The following is an 18888-nucleotide window of genomic DNA, read 5'->3' on the forward strand; positions in this document are numbered from 1 at the left end:
TTCTCATATCTTTCTTCTAACGTGAAAAAGCATGTTAGGCTTTGCTTCAAAACTCAGGAACCCGCCGTATGGATCCAAAGGTTTGGCAACGGTCCCCCTCCCCCTCCTTTGCTAAATAGCAAGTTAGCAAACTCATCATACAGGAATGATGACACATCCCTCTCGTTCTTTCTTTCTTCCACTCTTTTTGTCTCATTGCTTGTATGAACATCCATTAATCCTTTGTCTTTTTATGTTGCTACATCGCTCTCTCGCCGATCTGTTCCTCCTCGTTCAGTCCTTTTACTTCTCCACACTCTTCTGCAGAAAAATTCAAAAAAACTTTGCAGAGATGATGCTCCTTTAACAACGAGAATGGAAACGGTACAAGTTTTGAAACATTTGCATTTATATATCAGAGATTGTGATATATCTACACAACTACAAGAACAAAAGAATATTGAATATAGAACCGCGACAAAGACCAGCACTACGATTGGTTAAGTGGTTGTGGTCCTGTTACAAGTAGTATTATCAATAATCAGAAAGCAACAAAGACATAGAAACCAACACTCTTATGTTTGGTATCTAAATCTCTCAGGCCCATATACAAAATGCTTGATGGCTTCTTTTGGGCTTGGCCACAGGGGAACCAAGACTAGCTATCTTTTTTTTTTGACATCTAGACTAGCTATCTAAACAAATATATCATCATTAAAAAGACCTTCCATTTTGATACCACAATCACTTGTCACTGTTAGAAACCAAAGTATCTGATGATCTGATCCATAGGCAACACTGGTGCAGAGAAAAAAACTTTAAAATGAAAGTACTACAATTACAGACAGATCTTGTTACTAATGATCAGAACAACCATGGTAGAGAGAAGAAGATAAAAATTTGAATAATAAAAGAAACCAGAGTATCTTGTAATTATTTTGCCAGTACACCAGGTTGATGAAGACACTAAACCGGCGAATGGGTGATACATGTAAACAAAAGGGAACCGGAGAAAAATTCTGGCCAATACAAAAAAAGAACATGGAAGGAATGTAAACTAAAACTGGAGCTAAGAAGAAGCAGCCAAGGGTTCCTCTGCAGCAGACTCACTAGGTTTCATGGAGTAGAAGAGTTCAAGAACATCTGGATCGTTACGGATATAGTCTGGGCACAGAGAGAGTAGATCATGTGCCTCACTATGCCTTGCAGACTTCATCATAGTTTCGAATACACGCGTCACCACTGAGATAGATGGAAAATGATATGAGGTTACAGCCTTCAGAAAACTGTAAGCTTCGGAGCTTTTTCCAGTTTTCGAGAAGTAGAACATGAAAGGGTCAACGAAAGGAGGGAATCCATGATCTTTCATCATTGGTAAGAGACTCAAAGCTTCTTCAAACCCTCCCTCTATAGCAACCTTCTTCGTCAGCAGATTCCTCACCAAACACTTGTACGTGCTGTGACGAGGTTTGAGCTGATTCTGCTTTACATGTGCGCACAAAAGCTTGCACGCATCTCTTACCTGATTCTTGTTGCAGTAAGCATGAACCAGCTCCTCAAACGCATAATCAGCATTTGATGACACTACTCCCTCTTTACCAACCATTCTCTCGAAACTCGCTGAAGCTTTCTTAAGATCCCCAGAATCACAGTACCCTACAACAAGAGAAGCCATTGCCTTATCATCTAGTTTCTTCCCGGATTCTTCCATAAAGTCTACAAGCTCATCCCCTTCGTCTTTCTTTCCCTTACGACCAATCCCTGATGCAATCACGCTCTGCAGATCACTGCTTGGGAGATATCCTCCTTTCTTCATCGCTTTCAACACCTCATTGCTCTCAGCAACCCTATCAGCGCTTGTCAGAGACTTCAACACAGACTTCATCAAACCATCCGTCAAAACGTTGTTATCGTTTTTGGTATAAGCTTCCACAGCTCTCTTAAACAACTCCACATCCATAACCTCGGCAGTGACAATTCTCTTGAGCAACAAAGACAAGCAGTGAGAGGAGGGTCTGTTACTATCAGTACTACTCTCCAATGCAACCTCGAACAAGTCAACAGCTTCCTTTACCAACTTACTCTGCCAAAACCTCTTCGAAACCGTAACATAAGTCTCCATCTCCACATCGTAACCAGCGCTCCTCATCTCTCCGACAACGTTCTGAAACCTATCCAAAAACTTCTCTTTCCCCAAAACCCTAGCCACAGCGTTATACGTCTTCTCATCATGCTTAAACAGACCAGACTCATCAACCCACCTGAAGAACAACAAAGCCTTCCTCGGCTCCTCATCAAGACTCTCCAAGATCATCTTAACCAAACCACTCCCAAACTCAACGTTCAAATCCTTTATCCGCTTCTCCACGTCATCACTCCACTCTCCGTTCTCCACGACCTTACACACCCTGACGCAGACGCTCTCGGGAGAACCATCCAACGGATCCAAAGGGAAAAGCTTTCTCAGCCTAACGTAATCACTCAAAAGCCCATCTTTCTGAAACTTGTCACCGACTTTATCTCTGACGTTAGCGGACAAGCCGTGACCTTTCCTGTTCATGGAGCTAACCAACCCCCAAAACTCGTCGACGAGCCCGTTCCCGCCGAGGATACGAAGCATCATGTTGTAGCTTTTCGAGGTGAGATGATTCTCCTCTTTGACCCACTTGAAGAACCTTTTAGCGACATCGGGGTTCGACTCGAGCTTTCTCAGGACTTTTAAAGCTAGATCTTGGGTGAGCGCGATGTAGCTAGACTCCAGCTCTCTCTTGATCTCGTCTTCGCTGGTTAGTCTGGTGAAGATGTCGATCACGGTCGCTTCGGAAGCGGACTTCTCTTTAACCGCAGGCTCGGAGGAGGAGGAGAAGCTTCGAGGAGTCGTGATTGGGGACCGTAAGCGAGAAAGATCTCGGCTTTGTTGCGGCGGAGATCCGGGTCTGGAACGTGTGTGGAGGAGAGAGGAGATGGATCTGGTCGAAATGGAGGTTACCTGATAGTGAGAAGAAGGAGACCCACGGTGGATTCTGAGAAGCATCAATCGCCATTGCTGATATCTCATCTCTGATTTGATCTGTGGGATCGAAAGGTTGACACTTTTTTGGAGAGGAGTGAGACGGAGGAGGAGGAGGAGCGGTTGCGAAGCTCTGCGAAATGGTTTAGGGTTTTTGTGAGGATTTTTGATTTTCGAGGCAATGGAACATGGCTAGCTGAGAGAGAAGGTTCCATTTCGATGACGTAAAGGAAAATAACTTTAGGATAATTCGATTTTAGACCCTATATTCTTTGAGGTTACCAGTTTCGTGCCCTATAGTTTTTAATTAGATCAGTAGTTTGCTTCGGGCCTGATTGCCTATGTACTTTCCTTGTTTGGATTACCTAATGGTGGACCTTATTCAGTTTCTTTGGGCTTTTACCGAATATCAACATATTTTTTTATCAGTGAAATAAAATGTATCAAGTTTTCATTTTCTCGTCTTGGGTATTTTTAAGAATGTTTTCTTTGAATCCAAGTACGCACGGTTTCTGTAACTTTGGTTATAATTTAATAATTTAACCAAAAATTAAAGGAGGGTGTATATAAGCATCAAGCGAATGAATAATAAGGATAAGATATTGTTGGAACTTAAAATTATACATGTTTTCTATTAATGGGAAACAAAGTATTTAATTTAAGTACAAACCTAAGGGGAGAAACATTAATTCAAGTATTTAAAACACTAAACACAACAACAACAACAACAACAACTACTATGATGAAGATGAGAATCAATATGAACTCCCAATTTTATTTAAAACCACAACAATTGATTAGGAAGGGATATTAAATAGCTGCCAATTTTATTTTGAGTCCACTACTTGTTCATGCCAGTCTTCTCCTTCACAAGATTAACAGCTCCTCCTGCGGTCTCCGATATCTTCTGTCCTGCCTATATAAGTAATACATACAGTAAAAAGATATGAGATCCATGAACATGTAAAGTATATACATATGTGATATATCATATGTGTGTATGGATCGCTTACGGTTTGAGCAGTCGCTCCAGCAGCGGTAGCAGCATCCTTGACCTTGTCCATCAGCACATTAGACTTCTCCTATACACACCAAAAGAATTTGTTGTGATATATAACGAAATCTTAAGAATTACTAACCAAGAGAATGTATAAGAGATATTAATATAGACTGAATATAGTAGTTAACTATAGTTATATGCTGTTTACTGCTTAAGCTTAATCATATATAGGCTTTGTTGGTTCAAGAAATCTATTGAGCAAGACTTTCCCTATTTTCTTTTGAAGTGTGATTGTGTCAAATTATGATAACTAAATGCTGTTGCCACGACTGTATTCCCCAACCGCAGCAAGAACATTTGATAACAGTTTTTTTTTTGTAACTAACATTTGATAACAGTTTTAAAGAAAGAAATAAACCTCAGCACGACCAGCGGCTTGACCGGCTTGGAAACTTTGCTTGTTGTCTGCCATTTCTCTTAAGAATATATTTTTGTTTTTATGAATTTGGATGTGTTTTGTTTTTGCTTGATGATGAGAGATGTGGGATTGTTGTTTTATTTATAGACCAAAATGGAGACACCTTTGTGGTGCCATGTGTAATCTGAAACCACGTCGGCGAGGTTTATTGGCACGATATAATTTTGCCTAATGTCGGTAACTGTTTATTGGCGATGGAGAACTCCAAGTGTCTATTTTGGGATTGATATGACCTATGGGATAATTAGAACTATGTAAGTGGTTCTCTCGCATCAATATTATCTCTTTAAAAAATATCTCGAATATATAGATTAATAGATATTACGTAGCATTATTTCGTCGTCTAGTAATTTCTAATCCAGTAGAGATGCAGCCAGTGTTCTAAAAAGCGGCGGTTAGGCGCTAGGCGTTATAGGACCGTGGCGATTATTCTTTAAACCGCCTAGATAATTATAATATTGTAATAATAAATAATATATAATATAGGCGTTATAGGACCGTGGCGATTATTCTTTAAACCGCCTAGATAATTATAATATTGTAATAATAAATAATATATAATTTATTATTCATAATTTATAATAATTAATATATTGTAATATATATTCTTATGAAAATAATTTTTATCATATATAAATAATAGTTTTTACTATTATTAAATATAAAATATTACATATATTTAATATATTGTTATAATTTATAAACGTCTAGACCGTTTAACTAATAATCTAGGCGTCTGCTTAGTCGTTTTAGGCGTTAGGCGTTAGATCGCCGCCCACTTAGCATCTAGCGCTTTCTTGAACACTATGCAGCTAAGTCTATGGATGTAAATAGAAATATGTAACGTGGGGTTTGTTGCATATGCGTTTGGCAAACATATTTAGTGTTATCTTTTGCGAATAAATTATAAAGTTCGTGCGTTAGATTAATCCGGAACCACACTAAACACATGATTTAACTATTTCAAAAAGAGAAGAATTTCAAACAGAAATGAGGTGTTTGGGAGACAACTCATATATTATACATTTATGAAAAAAAAAACTCTATGTATGTGGTTCACGGCATAGTAGACGGGGAAATAGTTAGACGTACGCAGTTGTGTTCGGCAAGTTATTTGTTGCAGTTGCCAAACCGCCCGTCTTTCAAAGACTTTTTGAAATATTGTAAAATATTTTTTAATTTTATATGAATCATGAATTTCTAACTCAAATCCAGCTCGAATGAAGAGATCTGATAAAAATATTTCATATATATATATATACACTAATACTATAAGTGATTTCAAATAGCAATGTGGAATTCTAGCAATCAGTTTTTTACTACCAATCATGAAAATTAACTAGGTCTCTTAAGTCACCATGCATGTTGACTAAGAATCTCATGTCATTAACCTTAAACCAGAACAATGTGTTACGATATATAGTCAAGCAAACGAATCAGAACGGAATAAGCGTTAGGTGGTTGTCGTTGTGTCACACGACTTGTGTGTATGCATACATACTCGACTCTAGATAGAGCCTGACGACGCCACTTTACGAAAAATGGTCAATAAGGATTTTACACGATTGTACAAGACTTAATAATATCACGAAAATGGTCTTATTGATAGAATAATTTCATAATGCTCGATCATCCGAATTCACAGAGACCAAACACACAATTTTTTTTTTTTTCCGTCAAGTTTTAGATTATAAATCGGGCCAAGCCCAGCAAAGACCAAGGTCCAAGAACTACAAATACAGGGACAAAGCACAAAAGTCCAATGGACCAACCACAAAAAACTACTACTCCGGCCTATCGGCCCACTCAAAGAGAACCCTAGCAACAGTGACCGGTCCACGCGTCCAGGAAGCTAGCCACATGGGAGAACCATCTCCGTCAGCTCGACACGCTCTGCTCCCGCCTCCACCAGACCGTCACCGTCACTAAACACCACCGTACCATCACCACAGGTACACTCAATCCCTCGGAGCTCCAATTCAGAGAAGCCTCCACCGGATCCACCTCTGTTCATCACCGTACTGTCAACATGACGGAGATCTCCATCGAGATCTAATCCGACTACGCAAAGCTTCAAACCCTAGACAGACAATCCACGAACCACTCTCAAGACACGGGAACCACCTCTTAACTTCAACGCTTTGTCCACAGAGACCAAAACGCAAACTCCAAAACCAAAAGTCACGAACTAGAACCGATCTATAATCAGACCACAAACCCTACAACAAAACGATAAGGAAACTAACTAGAGCCGGCGACGCAAAGCTAAACAAGTCTTCACCCCCCGGGAACAAACGCCGGCGACAAAGGATCTGAGGAAGCCTCCTTTTCCCGGAAGCAAGAGCCGGCGGCGGCGGAGCTATCTAAGCCTTCGTCTCCCGGAAATTATTGAAACTGACGGCTACCTTCCCAACACCAAGCCCTTCACACAACCGCGTCCTTACTCCAAGACGCGGAACCCTCGCAACCGGCGATTCGCTCCAAGAGACAACCGACGATAGGTGAGTCCGTACCAGAACTTGGACAAGGCGATCTATGAGAATAGACGGCGGGGAAGCAGGAAAAGAAACTAGACGGAAGGATGGTGTCTCCGGCGACGGCACGCTCGCTCACGCGCCGACCGTACGCCGGAGACAAAAGGGAGCCTCTCTCTCTAACCAAACACACAATTTTATCAAAGGTTTTTAAGGAGAAAAAACATAATCGCACGACATTATTATTCGAAACAACAACAAAACTAAAAAAGCTTTTAGATTCCCTCTTCCTTCTCGTCCTCACTAGTGCAGCTACTGTTGCTGCTCCACTCACACTTCAAGGTAGATCTCGGAGAACCGCAATACATTCCCAGCTTCTCAAACCTCTGATACATAACCGTTCCTCTCTCTTCCCCTAGAGCCTCAACCGTCGACTCCTTGCATCCGTAATCCTCCAGGTCAACAGAGAGACCAGAGTCGTAGCAGCTCTTCTGCGCCACGCTAGAGTGTACCGCTACTGAGAATTGCTTTGGCTCGAAGCAAGCCAGCACTTTCGAGACGAGGTGGCTCAAGTCCATGGTAGTGAAATCGTACCCCACAGCCTCAAAGCTAGCGTAGCTGAATCCGTCTTCAGGGGTGACATGGATGGTGGAGATGGCGTCACCTTCGACGCTGTTCATCGAGTAGCCGCATGGCTCGAACTCAAAGTCGCAGATTTGTGATCCAGGAAGTATCTTCCTGATACCAGAGTTATCAGTCATTGAGGAGCCAGCCGAGCTTAGCTCGTTCTTGTAGAACACAGATGCCTTGTCTTTATCCAGACCAGTCATACACATCTCGAGAGTGTAGACATTCTTGTTCTCGCCGTTGGAGTAGTTCTTCGCAGAGGAAGCAGAGTAGACATGCCACTTCTTGGTCTCATCGTCATCTCCCATCAAGTACGCAACACTGTTTAACCCCATATTGGCAAAGTGACCGTCGAGCACAGAAACCTCTTCAGAGAAGTTACGGTGAGGGAACGGCTGGCCTCCAGGACAGAGGAAGCTTCCGCGAGTGTATCTCACGGACTTAACCTCGAGAGAAAGCTCCCCGGCCAGCCTCAAGAGCGGCTCGATAGAGAGGAGGAGCTTGGTGGTCCCGCAAGTCTTGATGATGATCTTGTAAGGGAAGATGAAGAGGCTGGACTCGGAGAGGACGTAAGAGTCGAGTTCATCGTTGGAGAGAGACGAAACGATGGTGCACTCAGCCGGTGCGAGGATCTCGTCGATCTGAGATTTGGGGAGGGAGCGGAGTCCTTTGCCGTGAGTGTCGAGGAAGAGACTCGGCTCAAAGAAGGAGACTTCGAGACGCTTCTCGTAGCCTTCGAACCCGATTGCAGAGAGTGACATTGTGAGAGGAAAAGGATCTTCTTGGAAGAAGAAGAGAGAACGAGGGATTTGGGAACCAGAGCTTTGGACAGAAAGTAAAAACTGAAATTGAAAAACTAGTTAAACTACGAGGACTGTCTGAACTGAACGGTACTCAGGAGGGCCTCTTCGCGCACTGCAACAGAGAGAAAAAAACAAAACAATTAGAAAAGGATTGTTAATTAACACTACAAAGGCTAATTAACAGAGATGGAAGTAATGTTGAAAGGGAGTTACGTTAGAGTAGACAGAGGATTTGAATTTCTTGATGCCACCGTTGGGACGAACGTCTTCAATGCTGTAACCGAGGGGAGCTTCGTAAAATAATGAACTAGTTGACGACGCCGACTTTTTATTACCAGCTTTCGATTCCATCATAATCTCATTCACGCTCTTCTGCAACATTATATATAGCAAACAAATGATAATCAGAATCAACGTGACGGATGCAACCTTCAATGTTTCTTCACTATCAATATGATTATCTAACATATATAATAAACACTTTTATGATTCAACAATACAACGAATTCAGATATCTCACAAACACATTATTTCATCAGATCCAGGTGCAGATTATATAAACCCTAAACAAATCACAAAAACGAAATCGTCCAACGTCAGAGACTTACATGTATACGAAATATATTTTGATCTCGATCTGGAGTTTTTCGATCTCTTCTTTTTATATCAATCAAACGAAACCTGAAACGAAAAGATTTAATCAATCGATCGATCGCAAAACAAGATTATGATTAACGAAACAATTACGAGATAGACCCCTCTGAAGAAAACTAACCTGACTCAGAAAACACTCGAAAACCCTAATTTGTTGAGAGAGAGCCGCTTATGATTTGGCGATGATGAAAAGAGAAAATGAGTTTGTGATATATTTTTAGAAAAAGGAGGAGAGGAGTTCTTTATATAGGCTCCAGCCCAGATACGTTTGTGAGGCTATTAGGGCTCCGTCAAATGACGCATCTATCCTTCTTGTTGGGCTTTTTACTAAAAGCTCCCTAGCTTTTTCTTTATGTGGAAAGATTGTAGTAGGTGGTGAGATTCGCGTGACGATTCTTAGCCACACGAATTATTTTTAAAAAGTGCAACAAATCTTTTTGTTTATTTGCTAATTAATGTCAACAAATTAATTTAGTCAGTGTAAGATTTAAATGTTAATATATACGTTTCACAAAATGTCAAAACATATAATAAGCGATACACGTATTGACACGTTTAATCTCGAGGTAGCCAAGCTGGTGACTTCGGTACTCGCGACGATTCCTGACCACGAAAAGATCACAGCGATAAAATCAGGACTATTCCTGGCCACGAAAAATATAACAGCGGATAAATCAATTTTTTTAATTGATCTGTTAAGTTAAACAAGAATATTGGATTTATAAGATTAATTAACGTTTTAGATCTGAACCACACAAACTGCTGCGAATGGAAGAAAGATGTATAAAAGCCAATCATATGACGACACATGTACTATTCTTGATGACACGTGTCGTGTTTGAGACGACACGTTCAGATTTCGATACTCACAAGAAACAGACAGGTGCGGAGAACGTGAGCTGTTTTACGTTCTTGTTGAGCCCAGAGAATCTAATTCTGTGCTAGTAGAACTCTCTTTTCGGTCTATTGGCAATGACTAAAATGGCCCTGTCGGCTGTCACCATCGTCCTCGCGTTGATCAAAAGCGAGGTGGAAAAGTAAAAAAAAAAAACCCAATAAATACATGCTTTTCAATCAGATCTCACCAAGGATTAATTAAACAAATGAGAAACACAAACAGGATTAATGTGCCAAAATTAAAAGTACACTCGCATATTCACTTATAAAAAAAATTAATTAGTAAACGAACAGTTTTGAAAGGTTGTTCCAACACTTGCGTTAGTGGAATGTCCACGTTTAGTCTAGTGATGTTCGTGTTGTCGTGTATTAACCTACTATAATTTTTGCATTTTTCATGCACGAATACAAGTATAAAGCTCTCATGGAAAGTAAACAATGCTGCTTTCCTAATTATAAGGTTAAAAGTTATATATGCAAATGTGTTGTGTAGCATTCAACATTTATTTCTTATAATTTCTCTTTAGCTCGACTTATTTCAAAACCATGAGTGTTTGTACCATTAACTGTATTTAACATGAATCTTAAGATGTGCCTATATATACTGCTGTTTCTTACTTGTAAAATTAGTAGCATATAACACAGATAACTTGTTTGATCAAAAAAAAAAAGTTAACACAGATAAGTTAGGCCATTAATAAGATACTAATGATCATAAGAGAGTCTTTGATTTATTTGTTGTCTTGATGAATCCAAACTTTATTCTTACAGATGCAAGAAAAAATACTAAAAAAACAAGACACATTGTCGTTATTTCTCACGTAGCTTTTCTCTCACCCTCTCTCTATCTTCTCTTCTCTTCTCTGTGTGTTTTAAATGGTGTAGCTAGCCCTCTCTCTTGATCTATCTCTCACTGATGATTATATCTTCTGCAGCAATACTCTTCTTCTTCCAGCTCCTGTTTTTTACTTGTCATTGATTGACACCTACCAATGACTCAGCTCTACTCTGTTGTTGAAACTAAAAAACAGGACACGTTGTCTTAACTTCTTTGCATTCTGTCACAGATTTTTTCTTGGGCTTGCTGTAACCACTCAGCCCATTGTAGAAGTATAGCCCACCTATCTGAGCCCAATCAAAACAACGATAGGATCAGAGAGCTAGCTAACACAACTTTGTGGAATCAATAGCCCTCTTCTCCGTAGCCAAACCCAGAAGGAAAGGGCCTTTAAAATCATAACTGTGTACGATGGTGGCGTTCCAGCTTCCACGTCACGTGTCTGCGGACAAAAAATACACTAACAAAGATGTTGATATTCTTACCAGCATTTGGATAAAATACAGTTGTCTTTTGTAATCTTATAAGAAAATATTATTCCCTTGACAACAACAAAAACAAAAAAGCTCATAACATTTTCAAAACCTTATGTGTACATATATATGATATATATATATACTAACAGAAGGATGATGATGATATGATCGCCTCAGCAGCAACAACGTTATGAATCTTATCTAAAGAATGGTGATCTGATCTAGTGGCTTGGCGTTGGCGTCCCCATTGGTATTTACAAACCTTTATTGTTCATCTTCTTTTCGGCCATTTATAAAAGATATCCTATATAAAGGAGAGAACGATTTTTAAAACTAATCTAATGTTTTTACCTTGAGGTTAAAGTAACAGCGACTAACCAAAATGAATCCCACATGGCTGCTGAAACAAACTCATATATGTCTAGCCGACTCCTAATTATTCTTAACTTGTTTGTCAAACAGTTGGAAAGTATGACATGAAATTCACAAATATAACAAATATAACATTTATCTTGTGGTACCTACAAAGGAATCAAATCAACAAAGATTATAACATATCACTTAAAGAAAAAGAAGATGCCTATCTAAATATCATTTAAACGTATAAATTGCCGACAAAAACGTCCAAATTAGAGAATAGTCATCACCATTGTGAATATTAATCTTTTTGATTGAGTACTTTAATTTCTTCTGCAAGTTATTTTGCAATAATCATAACTCATAATTTAGATGTGACACATACTCGTTTTTTTGTACGAAAAAAATTCACAAATTGTTCATGATTAAATAATTCACAACATTATAAACAAACTGGCCACAAGTCTGAGATAATCTTGATTTGTTTTCTTCCTCAAAATCTATCTTCTTTCTCTCCCTAGCTTCCCTACAATGGAGCTTCTACACTCTGCTAAATCTCCAAGCAAACAAAAGCTACTCATTCTAGTGACCATTTCCATCTCTCTCTTCACCATCATTCCTCTTCTCTACCCTTTTGTTGAAGACCCTAACTTCTTCCTGAAGCAACAACATCCAAGCCAAACCAGCATCGTCAAGCTCCAAGACAGTGTTGCAGCCACACACAAAAGGTGCGACATATTCTCGGGAGAGTGGGTTCCTAACCCTGAAGCACCTTACTACACGAACACCACGTGCTGGGCCATACACGAACACCAAAACTGCATGAGGTTCGGAAGACCTGACACGGATTTCATCAAGTGGAAATGGAGACCCCACGGATGTGAAAATGACTTGCCGGTTTTTGACCCCCTTCGGTTTCTTGAGACCGTGAGAGGGAAAACAATGGCGTTTGTTGGTGACTCTGTTAGCAGAAACCACATGCAGTCTTTGATATGCCTTCTATCTCAGGTAACACAATCTCACCATATTTTCTAACTGTTCTATTTCTTTTTTGGAATATTAAGTTCATAATCCTCAACAGAAATTTATTTGTTTGTAAATATACTGCTTAATTTAGGATTTAAACCTTCTTTTCACATCAATTTGAATTTAGTTATACATTTAGTCTGCTCATTAGAATAATGATTTTACTTAACTAGTGTTTTTACCAAAATAAGAAAGTTGATACATATATGACCTAAACTGATCGGAGCGTAGCTTATTTTGTCACTAAACCATTTGTAGACTGTTTTAAATTCAATGTCCCAAAGCATTTAAATCAATTAATCATATTTTTAGTACTCACTACAGCAAATAAAAACATATAACCATTCTTGACGTCGAAGTAACATTCTAATCGATAAACTCTAATCATTAGATCATGTGTATAATTTAATTATTAGTCGAAGTTACACTTTTGATAAAGTAGTATAAACGAAGTGAGACGTGCATACTGTGATCACTTACCATTATATTAAGAAGTGTGTGTGTGTTATTTACCAAAGCTTGATAAAATCATATAACCACTCAATTATTAATATTTAAATAAAAGATTGGTTCACCGGTGCCACAATTATTGAAACAATGTTTTCCTATACTGGAAAAGTAATAATGAAACATCAATGGGAAGTTTGTCCAGTGATATAATATGTTTTAATCAAATAGTTAACTTTTTCTTTGCATAAAATTATTTTACTTGTGTGTAAAGATTCTGCTAAAAAAGGTAGACTTGACATTGACATTTCCACAGAGTCCATGGGTCATCTTAGCTAATTAACAAAGTGAATAATCAAATTGCATAAACGATATTAAACAGCGAAGTATGGTCCAGCCTTTTGTTATAATTCGATTTGTTTTCTTGTGCAATTGGAATATAGAAATCGAATCTTTAACGTATTAGTTTCGTTCATAGTTTCTCAAGACTAACGTAGAAATAACATTTCAGGTTGAATATCCTGTGGATGCTTCAGTTAACACAAGCGATTATTTCAAAAGATGGACATACGAGACATACAATTTCACCATCGCTCCATTTTGGTCAACACACTTGGTAAAGTCCATAGAACCCGACCCGGGAAAGACAGAGCATAGTGTCTTTGATCTATACCTTGATGAACCAGACGAGCGTTGGACAGCAGAGATAGGAGACTTCGACTACGTGATCATCTCCTCAGGTCACTGGCATTTCCGGCCAATGGTCTACTACGAGAACAATACCATCGTTGGTTGCCGTTATTGCCAGTTACCAAACATAACCGATTTCTCGATGTTTTACGGGTACAGAAAAGCGTTTAGAACAGCGTTTAAAGCGATTTTGGAGTCGGAGACATTCGAGGGAGTGATGTATTTACGAACATTTTTACCATCGCATTTCGAGGGTGGGTTATGGAACGAAGGAGGGAACTGTTTGAGGAAAGGACCTTATCAGGGGAACGAGACTCAGGACGAGGTGACAAGGAAGCTACACAGGATTCAGGTGGAGGAGTTTGAGAGAGCTGAAAAAGAAGCCAAGAGGAGAGGAAAGAGGTTTAGACTACTAGACACGACTCGAGCGATGTGGCTTAGACCCGACGGTCACCCTAGCCGCTACGGACATCTCCCTGAGGCTAATGTGTCTTTGTACAACGACTGTGTCCACTGGTGCCTGCCTGGTCCGATCGATAACCTCAATGACTTCTTACTCGCTATGATTAAGAGAGAAGAAGAGAAAGGACTATTGGCTCAAGTTCGGAAAATGATGTCCTAATGACCAAAACCAAAAGTCTTTCCTGCTCTGTTTTTTAATTGGATTTAAATATTTAATGAATAGCCAAATGTTGTCCATGTCTCCATGATTATTATTTGATTACCACGAGTAAAACATTAGCCACCATAGTTATATATATTAATTATATATTGGTTAAGAGAGAAGAAGACAAAGGACTATTGGCTCAAGTCGAAAATGATGTCCTAATGACCAATACCACAAGTAGAACTATTGGCTCAAGTCGAAAATGATGTCCTAATGACCAAAACCACAAGTAGAACTATTGAACTCAAGTCGAAAATGATGTCCTAACGACCAAAACCACAAGTCTTCCTGCTCTGTTCTTTAGTTGAATTTAATGAATAGTCAGAATTTTCCTTCATTCTTTGATGATTTTTTTTTGGGTTCACCCCCTAATAGAAAATTAATTGTCATTTTAGATTCAATATCTTTTAATTAAGGAAACAAAATAACTTGCCAAATTATATTATATTTTTTTAAAAAAAAATAAATAAATAAATAACAATAGTTGTAAAAATATTATTTTTTAAAAAATATTTATTTTTAAAATTTATAGTTTAGTATTTTTCCAAACGTTTAGGTTTATCCAAAGATTTAAAGTTTACCAAATGATTTAGGATTTAAGATTAGAGTTTAGGATTTAGTGTTTTGTCGACAATATTAATTTTTTTAAACATTCATTTTTATATACTATTTTTTTATTTTTAAATTTTATTTTGAAAATATAATGTAATTTGCAAGTTATTTTGTTTCTTTAATTAAAAGATACTGGATGTAGAATGACAACTTTCTATTGGCTGGTGAACCTAAAGAATAACTCTTATTTGACCACCACGAGATCACACCATTACCAACCATAATTACTCATATACATATTTTTATGATAAGACCAGCCAACATAGTCTTGGAGCAGACAATGGAGCTTCCTTTGTTTGCAGTGCTTCAAAGAACACCACGAGTTGCAGTTAGATTATCACTTATTCTATTTTCCCTCGCAATAGTCCCTGCTTTATATTCTCTCCTCTCCAATCCAATCTTATTACCTCTATCTATCTCATCACCCGAGACTGATGGTCCCCTTCCATCGGATCATATGCATCTCAGTCATCTGAATTCTCCATCTGTTCGGATTCTACCACCCGTGAATAGTCCCATTCCAGCTCCACCATATCATACAAGACATCGGAAGTCTTCATATCACTCAACCCCAGTCACAACGCCAACAACATCAAGAACGCAGATCAGAGATGATGAGCAGAGGTGTGATCTTTTCAAAGGGGAATGGATACCGAACGAAGAATCTCCATACTATAACCACACGACTTGCTGGGCGATACAAGAGCACCAGAACTGCATGAAGCACGGGAGACCAGACTCAGGGTTCCTGAGATGGAGGTGGAAGCCAGACGGCTGCGACCTCCCCGTCTTTGATCCTCAGGAGTTCTTAGAAATGGTTAGAGGGAAATCTATGGGGTTTGTTGGTGATTCCATTAGCAGAAACCAAGCCCAGTCTCTCTTGTGCCTTCTCTCTAGGGTAAAACATCCAATCTAATCTTCAATAATCACCAACTAACCAACATCTCTCTCTCTATATATATGAATTGTTTTTTTTTTCATTTCCTTGTAGGTGGAATATCCTGAAGACATTTCTTCTTCACCAGATAAAGCTTTTAAAGTATGGAACTACACATCCTATAACTTCACTCTACATGCCATGTGGTCACCGTTTCTAGTGAAGACTACTAAAGCTGACCCTACAGACCCGGAGTGCAACCTCTTCAACCTATACCTAGACGAGTATGACAGCAAGTGGACGAGTCAGATCAACCGGCTTGACTACCTGGTTATATCATCAGGCCACTGGTTTTACCGGCCTGTTATCTTCTACGAAAATGAAACAATCTCCGGATGCCAATACTGTGCGTTACCAAACACAACTCAGCTGCCTTTGTACTACGGATACACGAAGGCTTTAAGAACATCTCTAAGAGCTATACTCGAAAATTTCAAGGGTTTGGCATTTCTGAGGAGTTTTTCTCCTCAACATTTCGAAGGTGGACCGTGGGACAAAGGAGGGGACTGTGTAAGGACACGACCATACAGAAGAAACGAGACGATACCCGAAGGTGCAGATCTCAAGATTCACGACATTCAAGTAGAGGAGTTCCGAGCTGCAGAAGAAGAGATGAAGAAGAAGCAGGGTTTGAGACTGAGGTTGATGGACACGACACAAGCAATGCTACTTCGACCAGATGGACATCCTGGGAGATATGGACATCTGCAGACCGCCGCAGAGGTGAGTTTAAGAAATGATTGTATTCATTGGTGCCTCCCGGGACCTATTGATACTTGGAATGATATTTTGCTGCAAATGATGAAGACAGAAAAATAAAAACCATTCCTCAAGGATAAGTAGATGAGACCAATTTTAAATCAAACAAAAAAAAAGATTCCTGTAGAAGTCTTAGTATTTGATTGCCCATGTATATTCATTCATATGCAAGGACGGAAAACCATTTACGAACAGTTATCATATTCATATAAATTTTATATGCAAAGTAAAAGCAGTCGTACATAATATCTCAGAAGGAAATCTTGATGAAAACGAGGACGTGCAAAGCCACAAAAGCTGACCTGAGATACATGAGCCTTGTTTGGGTGTCAGTTCTTGTAGCAGTTGAATATGGAAGGTAGGAATGAGCATCAACCTCATGGTCTGATCCAAATCCTCTTATCTGAATTTGTTCTTTTTGAATCTGTTCCTTGCAGCGTTTCCCTCGACGACGTCAAAGCTCTCATATCTTCTCCACAATCTCTCTAACTCCATCCGAATGAATCTCACCAACAATCCCCTCTGCTTGTGCCCTGATAGGAATATCAAAGGGTTCTGTTAAGAGACAGAGACAGTAGAAAGGGAAAAAAATTGTAGATTGATCTAGCTTGAGATGGACCTGCTTTGCAGCTAATTGCTCGATTAGAGTTTGGAGTTGTTTATCCAATGACTTCTCTCTCTGAGCTGTGGAAGCAAAATCTTCCCAGTCAGAAAATGCAAATGAAAATGTTCAGGCTACTAACTTTCTCGTGTGAGAACAGTCAGAGTTGATGAGGGAAGTACCTGGAGAAGGCTGTTTCAGTGCTCTTTCCTGTATAACAGTCCAACTCCTCTCTAGCTCCTGAACCTTCTCTTCCATTAACCTCTAAAGAATCAAATGACTTACACCAAAGTCAGGTATACACGATTAGAGAACTCCCTGCAAAACAAAAAAAAAAGGTAAAAATAAAAACTAACCAAATAGTTCTTTTTTGCTCGCCAGCTTCTGTAGCCATAACGGACTTCATGGCCTCTGTGTCAGCTCCGTCTTTACCATTCCCATCAGGCTGGATAACAGATTCACCAGAGCTCTTGGAGTGCCTTTCATCTAGAGAAGCTTCAAGCTTTCCTCAACATCTTATAGCTCCTGCAAAACCATATGATATCAAGCAGGTCCAAATGAACAAGTTTCACATTAAAAAAAAAAAATATATCATTTCTTAAGACTCGACCTTACAACTTTTTAAGAAGAGAATCATCTTCATGTCTCTTCTCTTCTATTTTTGTCTCACAGATTGATATCCATTCTCATATGCACTGTTCTCTCGTCTAGCAACGTCTGCTCTCTCATTTTGAGCCTAATTGCAGAAATCAAGATTCAGCTTCACCATTTTTCAAAAATGAGATACTCAAGTACCTCGTATCGGTCAAATTTCTATCGAATAACTCATATGGATCCTATTCTCTCAAATTCAAAGAGAGAAAGTTACCTGTTCACGAGTGGCGGAGTGGGAATCAAGCTGAAGAAGAGTGAGAGGCTGCATTGGAGGCTAATGAGTGAGCATGAAGGTGAGCATGAGTGAGCATGAAGGTGAGCCAGGCGCTGGGAGATGTCCGGTGGAGGCAATCTGAGCAAGCAGATCTTGGATCGAACGGCTGAGCGTTGTCGCTTTTGGGCCAAGCTCAATGACGTATCTCTGCTGCTCCTCCGTGAAAACTAGTGGGATCCGATCCTTCTCGTCGGCGCCCCAAGCTAGAAGTCCCGCCATTTCTTCGTCTTCTTCTCTCTGATCTAACACAGACGGGTCTGACTGACTGACTGGGCGATCACAGAGCTAAACCGAAGCGGTTGGTGTTTAAACCGGTTAGATTTGATAGTGATTTTTGATTTTTAATCTCTAATTGGTTTGGTTTGGATTCAATTGGGTCTGAAACAGAAGCGAACATGCAAAGTGGCTTCGATATCCATCGTGTGTGTATGATACATGGGCCTTCAGAAAAAAAAAGGACAAAATTTAAACGATAACTTGAGGAAAATTAGAAAATTAGTGGATGTACACTTGAAATATAAGCTTCTAACTAATTATCTCACCGATCAGATTTTACAGATAAATATTCATAAACTACCCTATTAGGAATTTGTTAGATAACTCATTTTTACTTCTTAGATTGCTAAAC

General features: G+C 39.3%; 6 protein-coding genes and 1 long non-coding RNA gene across 8 annotated transcripts; 2 read left to right on the top strand and 5 right to left on the bottom strand.

Moving 5' to 3' along the window:
- Positions 1-860: 860 nt before the first annotated feature.
- Positions 861-3153, bottom strand: LOC108818062 (pentatricopeptide repeat-containing protein At5g15980, mitochondrial). The gene has a single exon (XM_018590917.2). It carries the CDS (start codon positions 3035-3037, stop codon positions 1049-1051), a length of 1989 nt encoding a protein of 662 aa, XP_018446419.1. The 5' UTR covers positions 3038-3153; the 3' UTR covers positions 861-1048.
- A 438-nt stretch (positions 3154-3591) lies between these two features.
- Positions 3592-4825, bottom strand: LOC108816272 (stress-induced protein KIN2). The gene is made up of 3 exons (XM_056990818.1): positions 4408-4825; positions 4003-4071; positions 3592-3905 (listed from the first exon to the last, which is right to left on the bottom strand). The coding sequence occupies exons 1-3, from the start codon at positions 4459-4461 to the stop codon at positions 3831-3833; spliced, it is 198 nt and encodes a 65-aa protein (XP_056846798.1). The 5' UTR covers positions 4462-4825; the 3' UTR covers positions 3592-3830.
- Positions 4826-7121: 2296 nt separating this feature from the next.
- On the bottom strand, positions 7122-8470 carry LOC108833562 (S-adenosylmethionine decarboxylase proenzyme 2). Its single transcript, XM_056990817.1, has one exon. The coding sequence runs from the start codon at positions 8327-8329 to the stop codon at positions 7217-7219; it is 1113 nt and encodes a 370-aa protein (XP_056846797.1). The 5' UTR covers positions 8330-8470; the 3' UTR covers positions 7122-7216.
- Positions 8471-12040: 3570 nt separating this feature from the next.
- Positions 12041-14504, top strand: LOC108818304 (protein trichome birefringence-like 19). The gene is made up of 2 exons (XM_018591238.2): positions 12041-12601; positions 13578-14504. The coding sequence occupies exons 1-2, from the start codon at positions 12125-12127 to the stop codon at positions 14376-14378; spliced, it is 1278 nt and encodes a 425-aa protein (XP_018446740.2). The 5' UTR covers positions 12041-12124; the 3' UTR covers positions 14379-14504.
- Positions 14505-15219: 715 nt separating this feature from the next.
- Positions 15220-17310, top strand: LOC108818507 (protein trichome birefringence-like 21). 2 transcript variants are annotated; one of them, XM_018591495.2, is made up of 4 exons: positions 15220-15933; positions 16027-16695; positions 16986-17089; positions 17169-17310. In XM_018591495.2, exons 1-4 carry the CDS (start codon positions 15280-15282, stop codon positions 17218-17220), a joined length of 1479 nt encoding a protein of 492 aa, XP_018446997.1. In that variant the 5' UTR covers positions 15220-15279; the 3' UTR covers positions 17221-17310. The 2 variants fall into 2 exon arrangements, with proteins under 2 accessions (XP_018446997.1, XP_018446998.1); XM_018591496.2 differs by lacking the exons at positions 16986-17089; positions 17169-17310 and having other exon boundaries at positions 15222-15933; positions 16027-16925.
- Positions 16789-17883, bottom strand: LOC108818509 (uncharacterized). Its single transcript, XR_001944159.2, has 4 exons — positions 17689-17883; positions 17515-17596; positions 17351-17415; positions 16789-17264 (listed from the first exon to the last, which is right to left on the bottom strand). It is a non-coding gene; the product is annotated as an uncharacterized LOC108818509 (long non-coding RNA).
- A 60-nt stretch (positions 17884-17943) lies between these two features.
- Positions 17944-18856, bottom strand: LOC108815140 (uncharacterized). The gene is given in 5 exon segments (XM_056990885.1): positions 17944-18014; positions 18017-18068; positions 18201-18239; positions 18242-18346; positions 18348-18856. Coding segments are annotated over 5 exon segments (399 nt in total). The 5' UTR covers positions 18480-18856.
- Between the last annotated feature and the right edge of the window lie 32 nt (positions 18857-18888).

The sequence above is a fragment of the Raphanus sativus genome, chromosome 7, assembly GCF_000801105.2.
Source record: "Raphanus sativus cultivar WK10039 chromosome 7, ASM80110v3, whole genome shotgun sequence".
In the NCBI taxonomy this organism is placed as follows: Eukaryota; Viridiplantae; Streptophyta; class Magnoliopsida; order Brassicales; family Brassicaceae; genus Raphanus; species Raphanus sativus.

Bases quoted from the DNA above. Each gene is read 5' to 3' on its own strand.
- LOC108818062 (XM_018590917.2), bottom strand. From the start codon at position 3,037: ATGAGATATCAGCAATGGCGATTGATGCTTCTCAGAATCCACCGTGGG.
- LOC108816272 (XM_056990818.1), bottom strand. From the start codon at position 4,461: ATGGCAGACAACAAGCAAAGTTTCCAAGCCGGTCAAGCCGCTGGTCGT. The intron at 4,072-4,407 runs GTTTATTTCTTT...TGGTGTGTATAG, and splicing joins AAGCCGCTGGTCGTGCTGAG to GAGAAGTCTAATGTGCTGAT. The intron at 3,906-4,002 runs GTAAGCGATCCA...TTACTTATATAG, and splicing joins CTGGAGCGACTGCTCAAACC to GCAGGACAGAAGATATCGGA.
- LOC108833562 (XM_056990817.1), bottom strand. From the start codon at position 8,329: ATGTCACTCTCTGCAATCGGGTTCGAAGGCTACGAGAAGCGTCTCGAA.
- LOC108818304 (XM_018591238.2), top strand. From the start codon at position 12,125: ATGGAGCTTCTACACTCTGCTAAATCTCCAAGCAAACAAAAGCTACTC. The intron at 12,602-13,577 runs GTAACACAATCT...ATAACATTTCAG, and splicing joins TGATATGCCTTCTATCTCAG to GTTGAATATCCTGTGGATGC.
- LOC108818507 (XM_018591495.2), top strand. From the start codon at position 15,280: ATGATAAGACCAGCCAACATAGTCTTGGAGCAGACAATGGAGCTTCCT. The intron at 16,696-16,985 runs GTGAGTTTAAGA...ATAATATCTCAG, and splicing joins ATCTGCAGACCGCCGCAGAG to AAGGAAATCTTGATGAAAAC. The intron at 17,090-17,168 runs GTAGGAATGAGC...TGTTCCTTGCAG, and splicing joins GTAGCAGTTGAATATGGAAG to CGTTTCCCTCGACGACGTCA.